Source organism: Heptranchias perlo, chromosome 35, assembly GCF_035084215.1.
Source record: "Heptranchias perlo isolate sHepPer1 chromosome 35, sHepPer1.hap1, whole genome shotgun sequence".
Classification (NCBI taxonomy): Eukaryota; Metazoa; Chordata; class Chondrichthyes; order Hexanchiformes; family Hexanchidae; genus Heptranchias; species Heptranchias perlo.
The window spans coordinates 24,824,662-24,844,302 of NC_090359.1; the positions used below are offsets into that span (position 1 = coordinate 24,824,662).

A 19,641-nucleotide genomic window follows, 5' to 3' on the forward strand; every position below is an offset into this window, starting at 1 on the left:
TAGGGTGAGATGAAGTAGGGAGGGAGGAGGCTCGTGTGGAGCATAAACACCGGCATAGACCAGATGGGCCGAACGGCCTGTTTCTGTGCTGTAAATTCTATGCAATGCACAGACTCTGAGCCCTAATCCCGAGGCAGAAAACTGAAGGACTTGCCATTCCACCGCACCTTTCACGACCTCCGGACATCCCCGGAAGCACCAATCTGCGCACAGCAAGATCCCACAGAGCCAGCGAAAGAGGAACAGACGGATGGCAAGAGAGAAACCGAAAGTAAAACAAAAACGAAACGAACCTGAAAAGACTAAACCAGTCACCCTGCCGAACGCCGAATTGACTTCCAAATCGTTTGACTTTAAATGCGTTGGTAATCTCTTAAATGGAATTCATCCTCACTCAATCATTTATCCCCACTCCCCAAGTGACTGAGGCTCTGAGACCCTCCTTACAAATAACAGCTGGGAGCTAGGCTGCCTCAATGCAGGCTCCCTTTAAGGGATATCTCCTTGTTGAAGTTAGCAGCTGCGTTGTGGGATCAGGAAGATCTAATCCTGCGGGAAGAGCCTGGGTCAGTCCTAGTGAAAGGGACCTGATATTGAAGCGGGGGAAGCTCAGGTTGGGTGGCCCCCAGAGCAAAGTCAGTCCAAGGAATTCCCCCTTTATTTTGCTGTAACGCAGTTTGTGTGTGTGTGTGTGGGGAAAAATGCACGACGTGATAATCCTGGGAGCTGGGATCAGCGGTGAGTTCACAGTCTGGTGTTATTTCTGCATCAAGACAAAGACTTTTACTCCCTGCAGACTTTAGCTGGGTCGGTCCGGTCTAGTTCTGACCTCCCCCCATCACTGCAACCTCAAGCATTGTGCTCTTTTGTCATGTTCAAACCTGCAGATGGCCAGGCCTTGGGCAGCACGGCAGTGATTAAAGGGGAAGGACCTACTTTCCCTTTAAAGCACAGATTTCTTTATTGGCCATGATAATTTCTCTATCACCCGTGCTGTTGCACAGCCCAGAATCAAGACCAAGTGTAGTGTTCAGGTGAAGCAGGGTTAGAGGGCAAGGGAGTATTTTAAGAATTTTTTATTATTCGTTCGTGGGATGTGGGCGTCGCTGGCAAGACCAGCATTTATTGCCCATCCCTAATTGCCCCTTGAGAAGGTGGTGATGAGCCGCCTTCTTGAACCGCTGCAGTCCGTGTGGTGAAGGTTCTCCCACAGTCCTGTTAGGAAGGGAGTTCCAGGATTTTGACCCAGCGGCGATGAAGGAACGGCCGATATATTTCCAAGTCGGGATGGTGTGTGACTTGGAGGGGAACGTGCAGGTGGTGTTGTTCCCATGTACCTGCTGCTCTTGTCCTTCTAGGTGGTAGAGGTCGTGGGTTTGGGAGGTGCTGTCGAAGAAGCCTTGGCGAGTTGCTGCAGTGCATCCTGTGGATGGTACACACTGCAGCCACTGTGCGCTGGTGGTGAAGGGAGTGAATGTTTAGGGTGGTGGATGGGGTGCCAATCAAGCGGGCTGCTTTGTCCTGGATGGTGTCGAACTTCTTGAGTGTTGTTGGAGCTGCACTCATCCAGGCAAGTGGAGAGTATTCCATCACATTCCTGACTTGTGCCTTGTAGATGGTGGAAAGGCTTTGGGGAGTCAGGAGGTGAGTCACTTGCCGCAGAATACTCAGCCTCTGACCTGCTCTCGTAGCCACAGTATTTATATGGCTGGTCCAGTTAAGTTTCTGGTCAATGGTGACCCCCAGGATGTTGATGGTGGGGGATTCGGTGATGGTAATGCCGTTGAATTCATCTCACTCCCTTTATTAGAATGATTCCAGGGATGAGGGACTTTAGTTACGTGGATAGACTGGAGAAGCTGGGGTTGTTCTCCTTGGAACAGAGACGGTTGAGAGGAGATTTGATCGAGATATTCAAAATCATGAAGGGTCTAGACAGAGTAGATAGAGAGAAACTGTTCCCATTGGCGGAAGGGTCAAGAATGAGAGGACATAGATTTAAGGTGATTGGCAAAAGAACCAAAGTTGACATGAGGAAAAACTTTTTTACACAGCGAGTGGTTAGGATCTGGAATGCACTGCCCGAGGGGGTGGTGGAGGCAGATTCAATCATGGCCTTCAAAAGGGAACTGGATAAGTACCTGAAAGGAAGAGATCTGCAGGGCTACGGGGACAGGACGGGGGAGTGGGACTAGCTGGATTGCTCTTGCATCGAGTCGGCACGGACTTAATGGGACGAATGGCCTCCTTCCGTGCTGTAACCTTTTCTATGACTCCCATCTCCCTCCCTCCACTCCCCCTTTGGTGCAAGAGCCTTCAGGCGTCTTGCTGCCTCGATTTTAAAATTCTCACCCTTGTTTTCAAATCCCTCCATGGCCCTCGCCCCCCCTCCTTATCTCTGTAACCTCCTCCAGCCCCTACAACCCTCCGAGTTTCTCCAATTCTGGCCTCTTGCGCATCCCCGATTTCCATCGCTCCACCATTGGCGGCCGTGCCTTCAGCTGCCCGGGACCTAAGCTCTGGAATTCCCTCCCTAAACCTCTCCTCCTCTCTCTCCTCCTTTAAAACCTACCTTTTTGGCCACCTGTCCCAGTATCTCCTTATGTGGCTTGGTGTCAGATGACATTCCTGTGAAGCACTTTGGGATGTTTTTGCTATGTTAAAGGCACTATATAAATGCAAATTGATGTTGTACTCTGGAACTCACTTCGACCTCTCTCTCTCTGTAAAGCCTATCTCTCCTCCTCCGCTACGGCTCAGTATCTGTACACACGTGATAGCTGCAGATTGTGGTGGTGACCTAGCCAAATGCAGTCTTCACTCTGTGCCAGCAACGGCACACGAACAACCACGAGGTGAGCGGTTTTGGTGGTGACTGCTGAGGGAGGAATATTGGCCCAGGGCACCGGGGAGAACTCCCCCTTGCTCTTCTTCGAAATAGTGGCCGTTGGATCTTTTACGTCCACCTGAGGGGGCCTCAGTTAAACATCTCGGCTGAAAGACGGCACCTCCCGACAGTGCAGCACTCCCTCAGTACTGGACTGGGAGTGTCGGCCTGGACTTTGTGCTCAAGTCGGCCGAGTGGGATTTGAACCCATGACCTTGTGACTCGGAGGCGAGAGAGAGCAATCAATGAGCTAAGGCTGACACACACAAACACATTTTTAAAAAAAAATCTGAAATCTTTGTGGAGATTATACAGGGACCGTTGGTGTTGTCATGGATACCATTGCCTGTCGTAATCTGACCTTTCCCAATCTGCTGAGACGCTTAGGCCGAGATCCTGGGCATGTGTTGTGAGCGTTCCCCAGCGTCGCTCGAGTGGGCTGGGGGTGCAGCGGGAGCCGATCTCCTGACTCGCCCAGGATTTCGCACTGGGGTGGGAGGGGGTGGAGGGGAGGTGTTGGTGGGCGGGAGGGGTGGGGTTGGGGAGAGATGTGGGGGTGGGGTGGAGGTACGGTTAGCAGGAGGGGTGGGGGGGAGGGGTGGGCTGAAGGTGTGGTGGGGTTGGGGAAGGGTGAGGTAGTGGGGGGAGGGGGGAGGGTTAGCGGGTGGGGTGAGGTGGGGGGGGGTGGGGTGAGCGGGAGGTGGGGGAGGGGTGGGGTGAGCGGGAGGTGGGGGAGGGGTGGGGTTAGCGAGAGGCGGGGAGGGGTGGGGGTGGGGTTAGCGGGGGGTGGGGGTGGGGTTAGTGGGAGGCGGGGGTGGGGGTGGGGTTAGCAGGAGGCGGGGGTGGGGTTCGCGGGAGGCGGGGGAGGGGTGGGGGTGGGGCTAGCGGGAGGTGGGGGTGGAGTTAGCGGGAGGTGGGGGTGGGCTGGAGGTGGGGTGAGGTCCACATTATGTCCACCATATGCATCACACAACATTTTTCCCGAACAGTGGCCGTGGGATCTTTTGCGTCCACCTGAGAGGGCAGACGGGGGCCTCGGTTTCACGTCTCATCCATTAACAGAACGGGTTAACCATTTCACCTCTCTCTTTCCATTGTGATTCAGTGCTTCCCTCCTGTCCACATATTACTGGAAAAACCAATCTGATATTTGAGGTAAATTCTCCAATTCTCTACATGCAATACCTCAGCGATATCACCTGCGAGTATTTTCTTCCAGTTGTTCTATATTCCTGGCTTTGGTTCTCCTCCCTCCCCACTCAGGCTTCCACCTATTCCTGCCTCAACACACCCAGGGGAGTGAGTTGGCCTCTGTCAGTACCAATCTCTGAGCCTGCGCCCAGACCCTGCCTGACAGGCTCTCCCCCAACGGTCCAGCAGAATTTGGACAGTCAGCATATGTGGCCAAATCTCACGGACACACCGCTGTCCCACAGTGTGGCAAGCTGGAAGGCCCAGTATCTTTTCAATTGCAACTCACTCTGGTCTCCATATTTTGAAAAAAGGATATAGAGGCACTGGAGAAGGTGCAAAAAAAGATTTACAAGGATGATACCAGAACTGAGAGGTTATAGCTATCAGGAAAGACTGAACAGGCTGGGGCTCTTTTGAGAAAAGACTGAGGGGGGACCTGATAGAGGTCTTTAAAATTATGAAGGGGTTTGATAGGGTAGATGTGAAGAAGATGTTTCCACTTGTGGGGGAGACCAGAACTAGGGGCCATAAATATAAGATAGTCACCAATAAATCCATTGGGGAATTTCAGGAGAAACTTCTTTCCCCAGAGAGTGGTGAGAATGTGGAATTCGCTAACACAAGGAGTAGTTGAGGCGAATATCATCGAATCATAGAAGTTTACAACATGGAAACAGGCCCTTCGGCCCAACATGTCCATGTCGCCCAGTTTATACCACTAAGCTAGTCCCAATTGCCTGCACTTGGCCCATATCCCTCTATACCCATCTTACCCATGTAACTGTCCAAATGCTTTTTAAAAGACAAAATTGTACCCGCCTCTACTACTGCCTCTGGCAGCTCGTTCCAGACACTCACCACCCTTTGAGTGAAAAAATTGCCCCTCTGGACCCTTTTGTATCTCTCCCCTCTCACCTTAAATCTATGTCCCCTTGTTATAGACTCCCCTACCTTTGGGAAAAGATTTTGACTACCTTATCTATGCCCCTCATTATTTTAGAGACTTCTATAAGATCACCCCTAAACCTCCTACTCTCCAGTCTATCTAACCTCTCCCTATAAGTCAAACCATCAAGTCCCAGCAGCATCCTGGTAAATCTTTTCTGCACTCTTTCTAGTTTAATAATATCCTTTCTATAATAGGGTGACCAGAACTGTACACAGTATTCCAAGTATGGCCTAACTAATGTCTTGTACAACTTCAACAAGACATCCCAACTCCTGTATTCAATGTTCTGACCAATGAAACCAAGCATGCCGAATGCCTTCTTCACCACCCTATCCACCTGTGACTCCACTTTCAAGGAGCTATGAACCTGTACTCCTAGATCTCTTTGTTCTATAACTCTCCCCAACGCCCTACCATTAACGGAGTAGGTCCTGGCCCGATTCGATCTCCCAAAATGCATCACCTCACATTTATCTAAATTAAACTCCATCTGCCATTCATCGGCCCACTGGCCCAATTTATCAAGATCCCGTTGTAATCCTAGATAACCTTCTTCACTGTCCACAATGCCACCAATCTTGGTGTCATCTGCAAACTTACTAACCATGCCTCCTAAATTCTCATCCAAATCATTAATATAAATAACAAATAACAGCGGACCCAGCACCGATCCCTGAGGCATACCGCTGGTCACAGGCCTCCAATTTGAAAAACAACCCTCTACAACCACCCTCTGTCTTCTGTCGTCAAGCCAATGTTGTATCCAATTGGCTACCTCACCTTGGATCCCGTGAGATTTAACCTTATGTAACAACCTACCATGCGGTACCTTGTCAAAGGCTTTGCTAAAGTCCATGTAGACCACGTCTACTGCACAGCCCTCATCTATCTTCTTGGTTACCCCTTCAAAAAACTCAATCAAATTCGTGAGACATGATTTTCCTCTCACAAAACCATGCTGACTGTTCCTAATCAGTCCCTGCCTCTCCAAATGCCCGTAGATCCTGTCTCTCAGAATACCCTCCAACAACTTACCCACTACAGATGTCAGGCTCACCGGTCTGTAGTTCCCAGGCTTTTCCCTGCCGCCCTTCTTAAACAAAGGCACAACATTTGCTACCCTCCAATCTTCAGGCACCTCACCTGTAGCGGTGGATGATTCAAATATCTCTGCTAGGGGACCCGCAATTTCCTCCCTAACCTCCCATAACGTCCTGGGATACATTTCATCAGGTCCCGGAGATTTATCTACCTTGATGCGCGTTAAGACTTCCAGCACCTCCCTCTCTGTAATATGTACACTCCTCAAGACATCACTATTTATTTCCCCAAGTTCCCTAACATCATGGATGCATTTAAGGGGAAGCTGGATCAACACATGAGGGAGAAAGATATAGAAGGTTATTCTAATAGGGTGAGATGAAGTAGGGTGGGAGGAGACTCATGTGGAGCATAAACACCGGCATAGACCAGTTGGGCCGAATGGCCTGTTTCTGTGCTGTAAATTCAATGTAATTCTATGTAATCTGTAATTCCCTTTCAAGGGAGGGCCCCACAGCAGATGACGAACAATTCCCCCGTCATTCTAAATGGTGCAACGTCCCCATCTGCTGGCAGGCAGGCAGGTCTATAGCAACAGGAAGTCCTCTCCACCTGTTACTGTCATTCCCTAATTGTCTGGGCTACAGCAGTTCTTTAGGGAATGGACTTGTTTCTGAAACTGCGGACAACAAAACTCCCCCCTCTCCTCCCGAGACAATAATTGCTAACACCCCTAGGAGTCACCCCACCTTTTCTGGAGGGACATGGGGCCTGGTAACTGAGCCCAGGATGAGGAGGGTTGAACCTGGTACCTGGGTCTGTCACTGGGCACTGAACGTAATAACTCAACCCAGTTCCTGTTTAACAAAGACTCTTGTTTTGAATAAATATTTTTTTGATAGAAGTTTAACTATCGCTACGAATAAGATTAGTCCTTGACTTCCAGCTTTCTCCGTTCCAGGTCTGTCGGCTGCTAAACTTCTCAGTGAGATGGGACTCGACGTCCTGGTGCTGGAAGCCAGGGACAGAGTTGGTGGACGCACGCACACTTTGCATGTGAGAACATTGTCTATTTCGTCAGTTTTGTGTTCGTCAAGCTGAGGGGTGTTAGTGCTGGGAAGAGGACTCATCTCAATTTAGGTACTCAGTCCGGGTTAGATACAGAGTAAAGCTCCCTGTGCACTGTCCCATCAAACACTCCCAGGGCAGGTACAGCACGGGTTAGATACAGAGTAAAGCTCCCTCTACACTGTCCCATCAAACACTCCCAGGGCAGGTACAGCATGGGTTAGATACAGAGTGAAGCTCCCTCTACACTGTCCCATCAAACACTCCCAGGGCTGGTACAGCACGAGTTAGATACAGAGTAAAGCTCCCTCTACACTGTCCCATCAAACACTCCCAGGGCTGGTACAGCACGGGTTAGATACAGAGTAAAGCTCCCTCTACACTGTCCCATCAAACACTCCCAGGGCAGGTACAGCACGGGTTAGATACAGAGTGAAGCTCCCTCTACACTGTCCCATAAAACACTCCCAGGGCAGGTACAGCACGGGTTAGATACAGAGTAAAGCTCCCTCTACACTGTCCCATCAAACACTCCCAGGGCAGGTACAGCACGGGTTAGATACAGAGTAAAGCTCCCTCTACACTGTCCCATAAAACACTCCCAGGGCAGGTACAGCACGGGTTAGATACAGAGTGAAGCTCCGTCTACACTGCCCATAAAACACTCCCAGGGCAGGTACAGCACGGGTTAGATTCAGAGTGAAGCTCCGTCTACACTGCCCTATCAATGTGCCTCGGCCCCATACCTAGGAGAATGCTCCCTGCTCCCTATTGTGACCTTTTTCGGAGCGAGGGAGCACAGAGCAGCAGCTTTCGACAGAGTCGGGTTTCGACAGAATCTATAATTGGGAATGTGGTGAGTGAGGGGATTCGGTGCAGTAAGGGGTGTGAGGTGCATTTGTTTAGACAGCGGAGAGGAGCGTCCCGAGAGCGGGTCACAGCAACAACAAACCAAACTGCAGTGTGACGTCACAGGGAAGGCAGGTAGGTGGTTGGTGGTGATTATCTCTGCTGTTTTCTTCTTTCTTAGGACTGTGCGCTCAGTAACTTATAGAATAAAACTAAATTTAAAAAAAAAATAACTAAACTTAATTTAATAAATTAAACAAGGCCAGTACTTGGTTCAACCTAAAAATAATTTGATTGGCATTGTCGTAATCAATTAAATAAATAAAATAGTTATGACAGGGCAGGAGATGCAGCTGCAATATGTGGGAGCTGCTGGACAGTTTTGTCCAGGGCGACTACATTTGCGGTAAGTGTCTGCGGCTCGAGGAACTTCGGCTGGGAGTTGAGGGGCTGGAGTCCGAGCTGCAGATATTGCGAGGCATCAGGGAGGGAGAAAGTTACCTGGACACTTTGATCCAGGAGGCAGTCACGCCCCTTAGACTAAATACTGTCGAATTGGCATGTGGACAGGGACAGGAGGGTGTGACTGTGAGTGAGGCAGGTACGGGGATCCAGGAGGGAGCGTTGCAGGAGCCTCAGTCCCTGTGATTGTCCAATAGATACGAGGTCCTTGCAGCCCTTGTGGACGAGTGCAGTGACTGCAGGGAGGACGAGCAAACTGGCCATGGCACCGTGGTTCAGGGGGCCATTCAAGTGGGGGGAGTAAGAAGGAATGTGGTTGTTGTAGGTGACAGTATGGTCAGAGGGATAGACACTGTTCTCCGCAGCCAAGAGCGAGAGTCCCGAAGGCTGTGTTGCCTACCCGGTGCCAGGGTTAAGGACATCTCCTCAGGACTGGAGAGAAACTTGGAGTGGGAGGGGGAGGATCCAGTTGTCATGGTCCACGTAGGTACCAACAACATAGGTAGGACTAAGAAAGAGGTTCTGCTGAGGGAGTTTGAGCAGCTAGGGACTAAATTAAAAAGCAGCACCACAAAGGTGATAATCTCCGGATTATTACCTGAGCCACGAGCAAATTGGCACAGGGTAAATCAGATCAGAGAGATGAATGAGTGCCTCAAAGATTGGTGTGGGAGAAGTGGGTTTTGATTCATGGGGCACTGGCATCAGTACTGGGGAAAGAGAGAGCTGTTCCGTTGGGACGGGCTTCACCTGAACCATGCTGGGACCAGTGTTCTGGCAAACCGAATAACTAGGGCGGTAGAAAAGGCTTTAAACTAAATAGAGGCGGGGAGGGCTCAGGTGGGGCGAAGTTTAGATTGATAAAGAGAAAAGACAAGGAAGTAGTACAGGAAAGTGATTGGGTTAATGATAGACAGAGTGTGTCAGGAAGGGACAGAGCGTACAAACATAAGAGTGCACCAGCAAATGGGGCCGGGGTAGGAAAGAATGGTAAAAAGACAAAATGAAAGGTTCTTTATCTGAATGCGCGCAGCATTCGTAATAAGATAGATGAATTGACGGCACAAATAGAAACAAATGGGAATGATCTCGTGGCCATTACAGAGACGTGGTTGCAAGGTGACCAAGGTTGGGAGCTAAATATTCAGGGTTATTTAACATTTCGGAAGGATAGGAGAAAAGGTAAAGGTGGTGGGGTAGCTCTGTTAATAAAGGATGAAATTGGTATAATAGTGAGAAATGATCTTGGCTCAGAAGATCAAGATGTCGAATCAATTTGGGTGGAGGTAAGAAATAGCAAGGGAAAGAAATCACTGGTGGGAGTAGTATATCGGCCCCCGAACAGTAGCTACACTGTAGGGCAAAATATTAATCAGGAAATAAGGGGGGCTTGTAAAAAAGGTAATGCAATAATCATGGGCGATTTTAACTTTCACATCGATTGGACAAATCAAATTGGCAAAAATAGCCCTGAGGAGGAGTTCATAGAGTGTATTAGGGACTGTTTCTTAGACCAATACGTCGGGGAACCAACCAGGGAAGAGGCCATTTTGGATCTGGTAATGGGTAACGAGACAGGATTAATTAATGATCTCAAAGTAAAGGATCCCTTGGGAAGCAGTGATCATAACATGATAGAATTTCACATCCAGTTTGAGAGCGAGGATCTTGGGTCTGAAACTACTGTATTAAACTTAAATAAGGGCAATTATAAAGGAATGAGGGCGGAATTGGCTAAAGTGGACTGGGTAAACAGATTAGATGGTACGATGGTGGATAGGCAGTGGCAAACATTTAAAAAGATATTTTATGACTCGCAACAAAAATAGATCCCTGTGAGGAGGAAAGACTCCACAAAAAGGGTGAACCAACCATGGCTAACTAAAAAAGTCATAGAGTCATAGAGTCATACAGCACAGATAGAGGCCCTTCGGCCCATCGTGTCCGCGCCGGCCATCAAGCCCAGTCTAATCTAATCCCATATTCCAGCATTTGGTCCGTAGCCTTGTATGCTATGGCATTTCAAGTGCTCATCCAAATGCTTCTTGAATGTTGTGAGGGTTCCTGCCTCCACAACCCTCTCAGGCAGTGAGTTCCAGACTCCAACCACCCTCTGGGTGAGAAAGTTCTTTCGCAAATCCCCTCTAAACCTCCCGCCTTTTACCTTGAATCTATGCCCCCTTGTTATAGAACCCTCAACGAAGGGAAAAAGCTCCTGAGTATCCATCCTATCTATGCCCCTCATAATTTTGTACACCTCAATCATGTCCCCCCTCAGCCTCTTCTGCTCCAAGGAAAACAAACCCAATCTTCCCAGTCTCTCTTCATAGCTGAAGCTCTCCAGCCCTGGTAACATCCTGGTGAATCTCCTCTGCACCCTCTCCAAAGCGATCACATCCTTCCTGTAGTGCGGCGACCAGAACTGCACACAGTACTCCAGCTGTGGCCTAACCAGTGTTTTATACAGCTCCATCATAACCTCCTTGCTCTTATATTCTATGCCTCGGCTAATAAAGGCAAGTATCCCATATGCCTTCTTTACCACCTTATCTACCTGTTCCGCCGCCTTCAGGGATCTGTGAACTTGCACACCAAGATCCCTCTGACCCTCTGTCTTGCCTAGGGTCCTCCCATTCATTGTGTAGTCCCTTGCCTTGTTAGTCCCTCCAAAGTGCATCACCTCGCACTTTTCCGGGTTAAATTCCATTTGCCACTGTTCCGCCCATCTGACCAACCCATCTATATCGTCCTGCAGACTGAGGCTATCCTCCTCGCTATTTACCACCCTACCAATTTTTGTATCATCAGCGAACTTACTGATCATACCTTTTACATTCATATCCAAGTCGTTAATGTAGACCACAAACAGCAAGGGCCCCAGCACAGATCCCTGTGGTACCCCACTGGCCACAGGCTTCCAGTCACAAAAACAACCTTCGACCATCACCCTCTGCCTTCTGCCACTAAGCCAGTTTTGTATCCAAAGTGCCAAGGCACCCTGGATTCCATGGGCTCGTACCTTCTTGACCAGTCTCCTGTGCGGGACTTTATCGAAGGCCTTACTGAAATCCATGTATACCACATCCACTGCGTTACCCTCATCCACGCGCCTAGTCACCCCCTCAAAAAATTCAATCAAATTAGTCAGACATGATCTTCCCTTGACAAAGCCATGTTGACTATCCCTGATTAATCCTTGCTTCTCCAAGTGGAGACTAATTTTGTCCTTCAGAATTTTTTCCAATAATTTTCCTACCACTGATGTTAGGCTCACTGGCCTGTAGTTCCCCGGTTTTTCCCTACTCCCCTTCTTGAATAATGGTCAAGGATGGTATCAGGTTAAAAGAAAAAGCATACAACATGGCAAAGATTACTGGTAAGCCCGAAGATTGGGAAAACTTTAAAAACTAGCAAAGGATGACTAAAAGAATAATAAAGAGGGAGAAAATAAATTATGAGAGTAAACCAGCAAGAAATATAAAAACTGACAGTAAAAGCTTCTACAAGTATATAAAAAGGAAGAGGGTAGCTAAAGTAAACATTGGTCCCTTAGAGGATGAGACTGGGGAAATAATAATGGAAAACAAGGAAATGGCAGAGGAATTGAACAGATATTTTGTATCTGTCTTCACAGTAGAAGACACTAATAATATACCAATAATAGTAGAAAATCAAGGGGCAAAGGGGAGGGAGGAACTAAAAACAATCACTAACACTAGAGAAAAAGTACTAGGTAAACTAATGGGTCTAAAGGCTGACAAGTCCCCTGGACCTGATGGCTTGCATCCGAGGTCTAAAAGGAAGTGGCTACAGAGATAGTGGATGCATTGGTTGTAATCTTCCAGAATTCAGTAGATTCTGGAAAGGTCCCAGCGGATTGGAAAACCGCAAACGTAACACCCCTATTCAAGAAGGGAGTGATGTGATAGAGTAGTGTTGGCAGTGCAGAAGGAGATGTGGGGTGGGGGCGGTGATGTGGCAGACGGAGTGTAGGGGAATGAGTAAGTGTACTCACTTTGGTTGACCTACTTAGGTCATTGCAGCGCCTCCTACACTGTATGCAGGTGGGCGATATGTTGGTGGTGCTGGTGACCTCCTCTGCCACTTCGAGCCAGGCCTCCCTGGCGGCAGAGGCAGGCCACTTCCTCCCGTCTGCCAGGGAGAAGATCTCTGACCTCCCCCTCCTCCTCACCCCATCTCGTGGGACCTGGAGTGAGGCATCATTAAACCTGGGAGCAGCCTTCCCCCTGGGCTGCTCCATGCTGTAATTGTGGCTCCTTTCTGCAGCATCAGTCAGTGGAGGACTGCCCCTTTAAATAGGGCTCCTCCAGCTGACGGCCTATGATGCGCGTGTGCAGTCCGCCCGCTGCGCAGCTTTCCAGCACGAAGCCAAGGTAAGTGGCTCCAATTAGGCTGCGATCGCGTGCAGGGCTCCGCGAATTCACTGGGCGCGTTACCCACGTGCCCAGTCGACCCCCCGCTGCCAACCCGCCTCCGTCCTAAAATCGGGCCCAAAGTGTCTGCAAAGGGATATTGACAGGTTAAGCGAATGGGCAAAAATTTGGCCGATGGAATATAATGTGGGAAAATGTGAAGTCATCCACTTTGGGAGGAAAAATAAAAAAGCAAAATATTATTTGAATGGAGAAATACTACAAAATGCTGCGGTACAGAGGGATCTGGGTGTCCTCGTACATGAAACACAGAAAGTCAACATACAGGTGCAGCAGGTAATCCGGAAGGCAAACGGAATATTGGCCTTTATTTCTAGGGGGATGGAGTATAAAAGCAGGGAAGTCATGCTACAACTGTACAGGGTGCTGGTGAGACCACACCTGGAGTACTGCGTACAGTTCTGGTGCCCTTATTTAAGGAAGGACATACTTGCATTGGAGGCAGTTCAGAGAAGCTTCACTCGGTTGATTCCAGGTATGGAAGGATTGTCTTATGAGGAAAGATTGAACAGGTTGGGTCTATACTCATTGGAGTTTAGAAGAATGAGAGGAGATCTTATTGAAACATACAAGCATCCAGCAGAGGCGATAGCCGAGCCGAGCGGAGGGAGCGTCCGATAAAAGGCGGGATTTCAGAGCGCTGAGAGGAGCCGAGCGGAGGGAGCGTCCGATAAAAGGCGGGATTTTAGAGCGCTGAGAGGAGCCGAGCGGAGGGAGCGTCCGATAAAAGGCGGGATTTCAGAGCGCTGAGAGGAGCCGAGCGGAGGGAGCGTCCGATAAAAGGCGGGATTTCAGAGCGCCGAGAACAGCTGAGCGGAGCGGAGGGAGCGTCCGATAAAAGGCAGGATTTCAGAGCGCTGAGAACAGCTGAGAGGAGCCGAGCGGAGTGGAGGGAGCGTCCGATAAAAGGCGGGATTTCAGAGCGCTGAGAGGAGCCGAGCGGAGGGAGCGTCCGATAAAAGGCGGGATTTCAGAGCGCTGAGAGGAGCCGAGCGGAGGGAGCGTCCGATAAAAGGCGGGATTTCAGAGCGCCGAGAACAGCTGAGCGGAGCGGAGGGAGCGTCCGATAAAAGGCAGGATTTCAGAGCGCTGAGTACAGCTGAGAGGAGCCGAGCGGAGGGAGCGTTCGATAAAAGGCGGGATTTCAGAGCGCTGAGAACAGCTGAGAGGAGCCGAGCGGAGCGGAGGGAGCGTCCGATAAAAGGCGGGATTTCAGAGCGCTGAGAGGAGCCGAGCGGAGGGAGCGTCCGATAAAAGGCGGGATTTCAGAGCGCTGAGAGGAGCCGAGCCGAGCGGAGGGAGCGTCCGATAAAAGGCGGGATTTCAGAGCGCTGAGTACAGCTGAGAGGAGCCGAGCGGAGGGAGCGTCCGATAAAAGGCGGGATTTCAGAGCGCTGAGAACAGCTGAGAGGAGCCGAGCGGAGCGGAGGGAGCGTCCGATAAAAGGCGGGATTTCAGAGCGCTGAGAACAGCTGAGAGGAGCCGAGCGGAGCGGAGGGAGCGTCCGATAAAAGGCGGGATTTCAGAGCGCTGAGAGGAGCCGAGCGGAGGGAGCGTCCGATAAAAGGCGGGATTTCAGAGCGCTGAGAGGAGCCGAGCGGAGGGAGCGTCCGATAAAAGGCGGGATTTCAGAGCGCTGAGAGGAGCCGAGCCGAGCGGAGGGAGCGTCCGATAAAAGGCAGGATTTCAGAGCGCTGAGAACAGCTGAGAGGAGCCGAGCCGAGCGGAGGGAGCGTCCGATAAAAGGCGGGATTTCAGAGCGCTGAGAACAGCTGAGAGGAGCCGAGCCGAGCGGAGGGAGCGTCCGATAAAAGGCGGGATTTCAGAGCGCTGAGAACAGCTGAGAGGAGCCGAGCCGAGCGGAGGGAGCGTCCGATAAAAGGCGGGATTTCAGAGCGCTGAGAACAGCTGAGAGGAGCCGAGCCGAGCCGAGCTGCGACCGAGTTCGAAGTGACGTCAGGAATCAGATCGGGACGCGACACAGGGGAGGCACCTGATTGGTGAGTAGGTTCAGGTGAGTATTTCTACTTATCGACAGTAACTGAAGTAAAAGGAAAGGGAAGGTCTGCAGGTCTTATAGGAAGTAGCGTTTATTTTTTAGTGAATCAAGGTCCCTAGTGTAGTTAACATTCTCTAAATTGAGAACAATTTAAAGGAGTAAACTCCTTAAAGGGAGTGGTAAGTAGTTTTTCTTTCCTTTTTTTTCTCTTGACATTGCAGTTGTTGTTAAGCTAACTTAAGGGTTAAGTCATGGCAGGAGATCCCAGAGCCGTGTCATGTTCCTCTTGTGAGATGTGGGAATTCAGGGCTCCTTCCTGTATCCCTGATTCCTTCACCTGCGGGAAGTGTGTCCAGCTGCAGCTATTGTTTGACCGCTTGACGGCTCTGGAGCTGCGGATGGACTCACTTTGGAGCATCCGCGATGCTGAGAAAGTCGTGGATAGCACGTTCAGTGAGTTGGTCACACCGCAGATAAAAATTACTGAGGGAGATAGTGAATGGGTGACCAACAGACAGAGGAAGAGTAGGAAGGCAGTGCAGGGGTCCCCTGCGGTCATCTCCCTCCAAAACAGGTATACCGTTTTGGATACTGTTGGCGGAGATGGCTCACCAGGGGAAGGTGGCAGTGGCCAGGTTCATGGCACCGTGGCTGGCTCTACTGCACAGGAGGGCAGGAAAAAGAGTGGCAGAGCTATAGTGATAGGGGACTCGATTGTAAGGGGAATAGACAGGCGTTTCTGCGGACGCAACCGAGACTCCAGGATGGTATGTTGCCTCCCTGGTGCAAGGGTCAAGGATGTCTCGGAGCGGCTGCAGGACATTCTGGAGGGGGAGGGTGAACAGCCAGTTGTCGTGGTGCATATAGGTACCAACGATATAGGTAAAAAACAGGATGAGGTCCTACAAGCTGAATTTAGGGAGTTAGGAGTTAAACTAAAGAGTAGGACCTCAAAGGTAGTAATCTCAGGATTGCTACCAGTGCCACGGGCAAGTCAGAGTAGGAATGACAGGATAGCTAAGATGAATACGTGGCTTGAGAGATGGTGCAAGAGGGAGGGATTCAAATTCCTGGGACATTGGAACCGGTTCTGGGGGAGGTGGGACCAGTACAAATTGGACGGTCTGCATCTGGGCAGGACTGGAACCAATGTCCTAGGGGGAGTGTTTGCTAGTGCTGTTGGGGAGGGTTTAAACTAATGTGGCAAGGGGATGGGAACCGATGCAGGAAGTCAGTGGGAAATAAAATGGTGACAGAAACAAAAGGCAGTAAGGGAGAGTGTACAGAACATGACCGGACAGATGGTCTGAGAAAGCAGGGCAAAGACCAAGGGAAGTCTAGATTAAACTGCATTTATTTCAATGCAAGAAGTCTGATGGGCAAGGCAGATGAACTCAGGGCATGGATGGGTACATGGGACTGGGAAGTTATAGCTATTACTGAAACATGGATAAGGGAGGGGCAGGACTGGCAGCTCAATGTTCCAGGGTACAGATGCTATAGGAAAGATAGAGCAGGAGGTAAGAGAGGAGGGGGAGTTGCGTTCTTGATTAGGGAGAACATCACGGCAGTAGTGAGAGGGGATATATCCGAGGGTTCGCCCACTAAGTCTATATGGGTAGAACTGAAAAATAAGAAGGGAGAGATCACTTTGATAGGATTGTACTACAGACCCCCAAATAGTCAACGGGAAATTGAGGAGCAAATATGTAAGGAGATTACAGACAGCTGCAAGAAAAATAGGGTGGTAATAGTAGGGGACTTTAACTTTCCCAACATTGACTGGGACAGCCATAGCATTAGGGGCTTGGATGGAGAGAAATTTGTTGAGTGTATTCAGGAGGAATTTCTCATTCAGTATGTGGATGGCCCGACTAGAGAGGGGGCAAAACTTGACCTCCTCTTGGGAAATAAGGAAGGGCAGGTGACAGAAGTGTTGGTGAGGGATCACTTTGGGACCAGTGATCATAATTCCATTAGTTTTAAGATAGCTATGGAGAAGGATAGGTCTGGCCCAAAAGTTAAAATTCTAAATTGGGGAAAGGCCAATTTTGATGGTATTAGACAGGAACTTTCAGAAGTTGATTGGGAGAGTCTGTTGGCAGGCAACGGGACGTCTGGTAAGTGGGAGGCTTTCAAAAGTGTGTTAACCAGGGTTCAGGGTAAGCACATTCCTTATAAAGTGAAGGGCAAGGCTGGTAGAAGTAGGGAACCTTGGATGACTCGGGAGATTGAGGCACTAGTCAAAAAGAAGAAGGAGGCATATGACATGCATAGGCAGCTGGGATCAAGTGGATCCCTTGAAGAGTATAGAGATTGCCGGAGTAGAGTTAAGAGAGAAATCAGGAGGGCAAAAAGGGGATATGAGATTGCTTTGGCAGATCAGGCAAAGGTGAATCCAAAGAGCTTCTACAAATACATAAAGGGCAAAAGGGTAACCAGGGAGAGAGTAGGGCCTCTTAAGGATCAACAAGGTCATCTATGTGCGGAACCACAAGAAATGGGTGAGATCCTGAATGAATATTTCACATCGGTATTTACGGTTGAGAAAAGCATGGATGTTAGGGAACTTGGGGAAATAAATAGTGATGTCTTGAGGAGTGTACATATTACAGAGAGGGAGGTGCTGGAAGTCTTAACGCGCATCAAGGTAGATAAATCTCCGGGACCTGATGAAATGTATCCCAGGACGTTATGGGAGGTTAGGGAGGAAATTGCGGGTCCCCTAGCAGAGATATTTGAATCATCCACCGCTACAGGTGAGGTGCCTGAAGACTGGAGGGTAGCAAATGTTGTGCCTTTGTTTAAGAAGGGCGGCAGGGAAAAGCCTGGGAACTACAGACCAGTGAGCCTGACATCTGTAGTGGGTAAGTTGTTAGAGGGTATTCTGAGGGACAGGATCTACAGGCATTTGGAGAGGCAGGGACTGATTAGGAACAGTCAGCATGGTTTTGTGAGAGGAAAATCATGTCTCACGAATTTGATTGAGTTTTTTGAAGGGGTAACCAAGAAGATAGATGAGGGCTGTGCAGTAGACGTGGTCTACATGGACTTCAGCAAAGCATTTGACAAGGTACCGCATGGTAGGTTGTTACATAAGGTTAAATCTCATGGGATCCAAGGTGAGGTAGCCAATTGGATACAAAATTGGCTTGATGACAGAAGACAGAGGGTGGTTGTAGAGGGTTGTTTTTCAAACTGGATGCCTGTGTCCAGCGGTGTGCCTCAGGGATCGGTGCTGGGTCCGCTGTTATTTGTTATTTATATTAATGATTTGGATGAGAATTTAGGAGGCATGGTTAGTAAGTTTGCAGATGACACCAAGATTGGTGGCATTGTGGACAGTGAAGAAGGTTATCTAGGATTGCAACGGGATCTTGATCAATTGGGCCAGTGGGCCGATGAATGGCAGATGGAGTTTAATTTAGATAAATGTGAGGTGATGCATTTTGGAAGATCGAATCGGGCCAGGACCTACTCCGTTAATGGTAGGGCGTTGGGGAGAGTTATAGAACAAAGAGATCTAGGAGTACAGATTCATAGCTCCTTGAAAGTGGAGTCACAGGTGGATGGGGTGGTGAAGAAGGCATTCGGCATGCTTGGTTTCATTGGTCAGAACATTGAATGCAGGAGTTGGGATGTCTTGTTGAAGTTGTACAGGGCATTGGTAAGGACACACTTGGAGTACTGTGTACAGTTCTGGTCACCCTATTATAGAAAGGATATTATTAAACTAGAAAGAGTGCAGAAAAGATTTACTAGGATGCTACCGGGACTTGATGGTTTGACTTATAGGGAGAGGTTAGACAGACTGGGACTTTTTTCCCTGGAGAGTAGGAGGTTAAGGGGTGATCTTATAGAAATCTATAAAATAATGAGGGGCATAGATAAGGTAGATAGTCAAAATCTTTTCCCAAAGGTAGGGGAGTCTATAACGAGGGGGCATAGATTTAAGGTGAGAGGGGAGAGATACAAAAGGGTCCAGAGGGGCAATTTTTTCACTCAAAGGGTGGTGAGTGTCTGGAACGAGCTGCCAGAGGCAGTAGTAGAGGCGGGTACAATTTTGTCTTTTAAAAAGCATTTGGACAGTTACATGGGTAAGATGGGTATAGAGGGATATGGGCCAAGTGCAGGCAATTGGGACTAGCTTAGTGGTATAAACTGGGCGACATGGACATGTTGGGCCGAAGGGCCTGTTTCCATGTTGTAACTTCTATGATTCTATTCTATGATTCTGAGGGGACTCGATAGGGTAGATGCTGAGAGGATGTTACCCCTCATGGGGGAATCTAAATCTAGGGGGCATAGTCTCAGAATAAGGGGTCGCCCGTTTAAGACGGAAATGAGGAGGAATTTCTTCTCCCAGAGGGTCGTGAATCTTTGGAATTCTTTACCCCAAAAAGCTGTGGAGGCTGAGTCATTGAATACATTCAAGGCTGAGTTAGACAAATTTTTGATCAGCGAGGAGGTCGAAGGATATGAGGAAAAGGCGGGAAAGTGGAGTTGAGGTCAAAATCAGATCAGCCATGATCTCATTGAATGGCAGAGCAGGCTCGAGGGGCCGAATGGCCTACTCCTGCTCCTATCTCTTGTGGCTCTTATGGTCTTTTCTATTTGCACATATGCTATTTAGAAGAGCAGGTGAATTCTCCCCGGTGTTCTGGTCAATATTTATTGGTCAACCAACAGCTAAAAACAGATTATCTTGTCTCTAATCTCAATTGCTCTGGGAGCATGC

At 49.2% G+C, this 19,641-nt stretch overlaps 1 protein-coding gene across 2 annotated transcripts in view; it reads left to right on the forward strand.

Annotated features, from left to right (window-relative positions):
* Positions 1-253: 253 nt before the first annotated feature.
* Positions 254-19,641, forward strand: part of LOC137302478 (amine oxidase [flavin-containing] B-like) — a 41,500-nt gene continuing 22,112 nt past the window's right edge. Inside the window, exons 1-2 of one of the 2 annotated variants that reach the window (XM_067972169.1) lie at positions 254-738; positions 7,033-7,127. In XM_067972169.1, the coding sequence (XP_067828270.1) occupies positions 702-738; positions 7,033-7,127 (132 nt within the window). In that variant the 5' untranslated portion in view covers positions 254-701. Of the gene's footprint in view, positions 739-7,032; positions 7,128-14,758; positions 14,919-19,641 lie in introns of those variants that run through there. The other variant, XM_067972170.1, reaches the window with a different exon arrangement.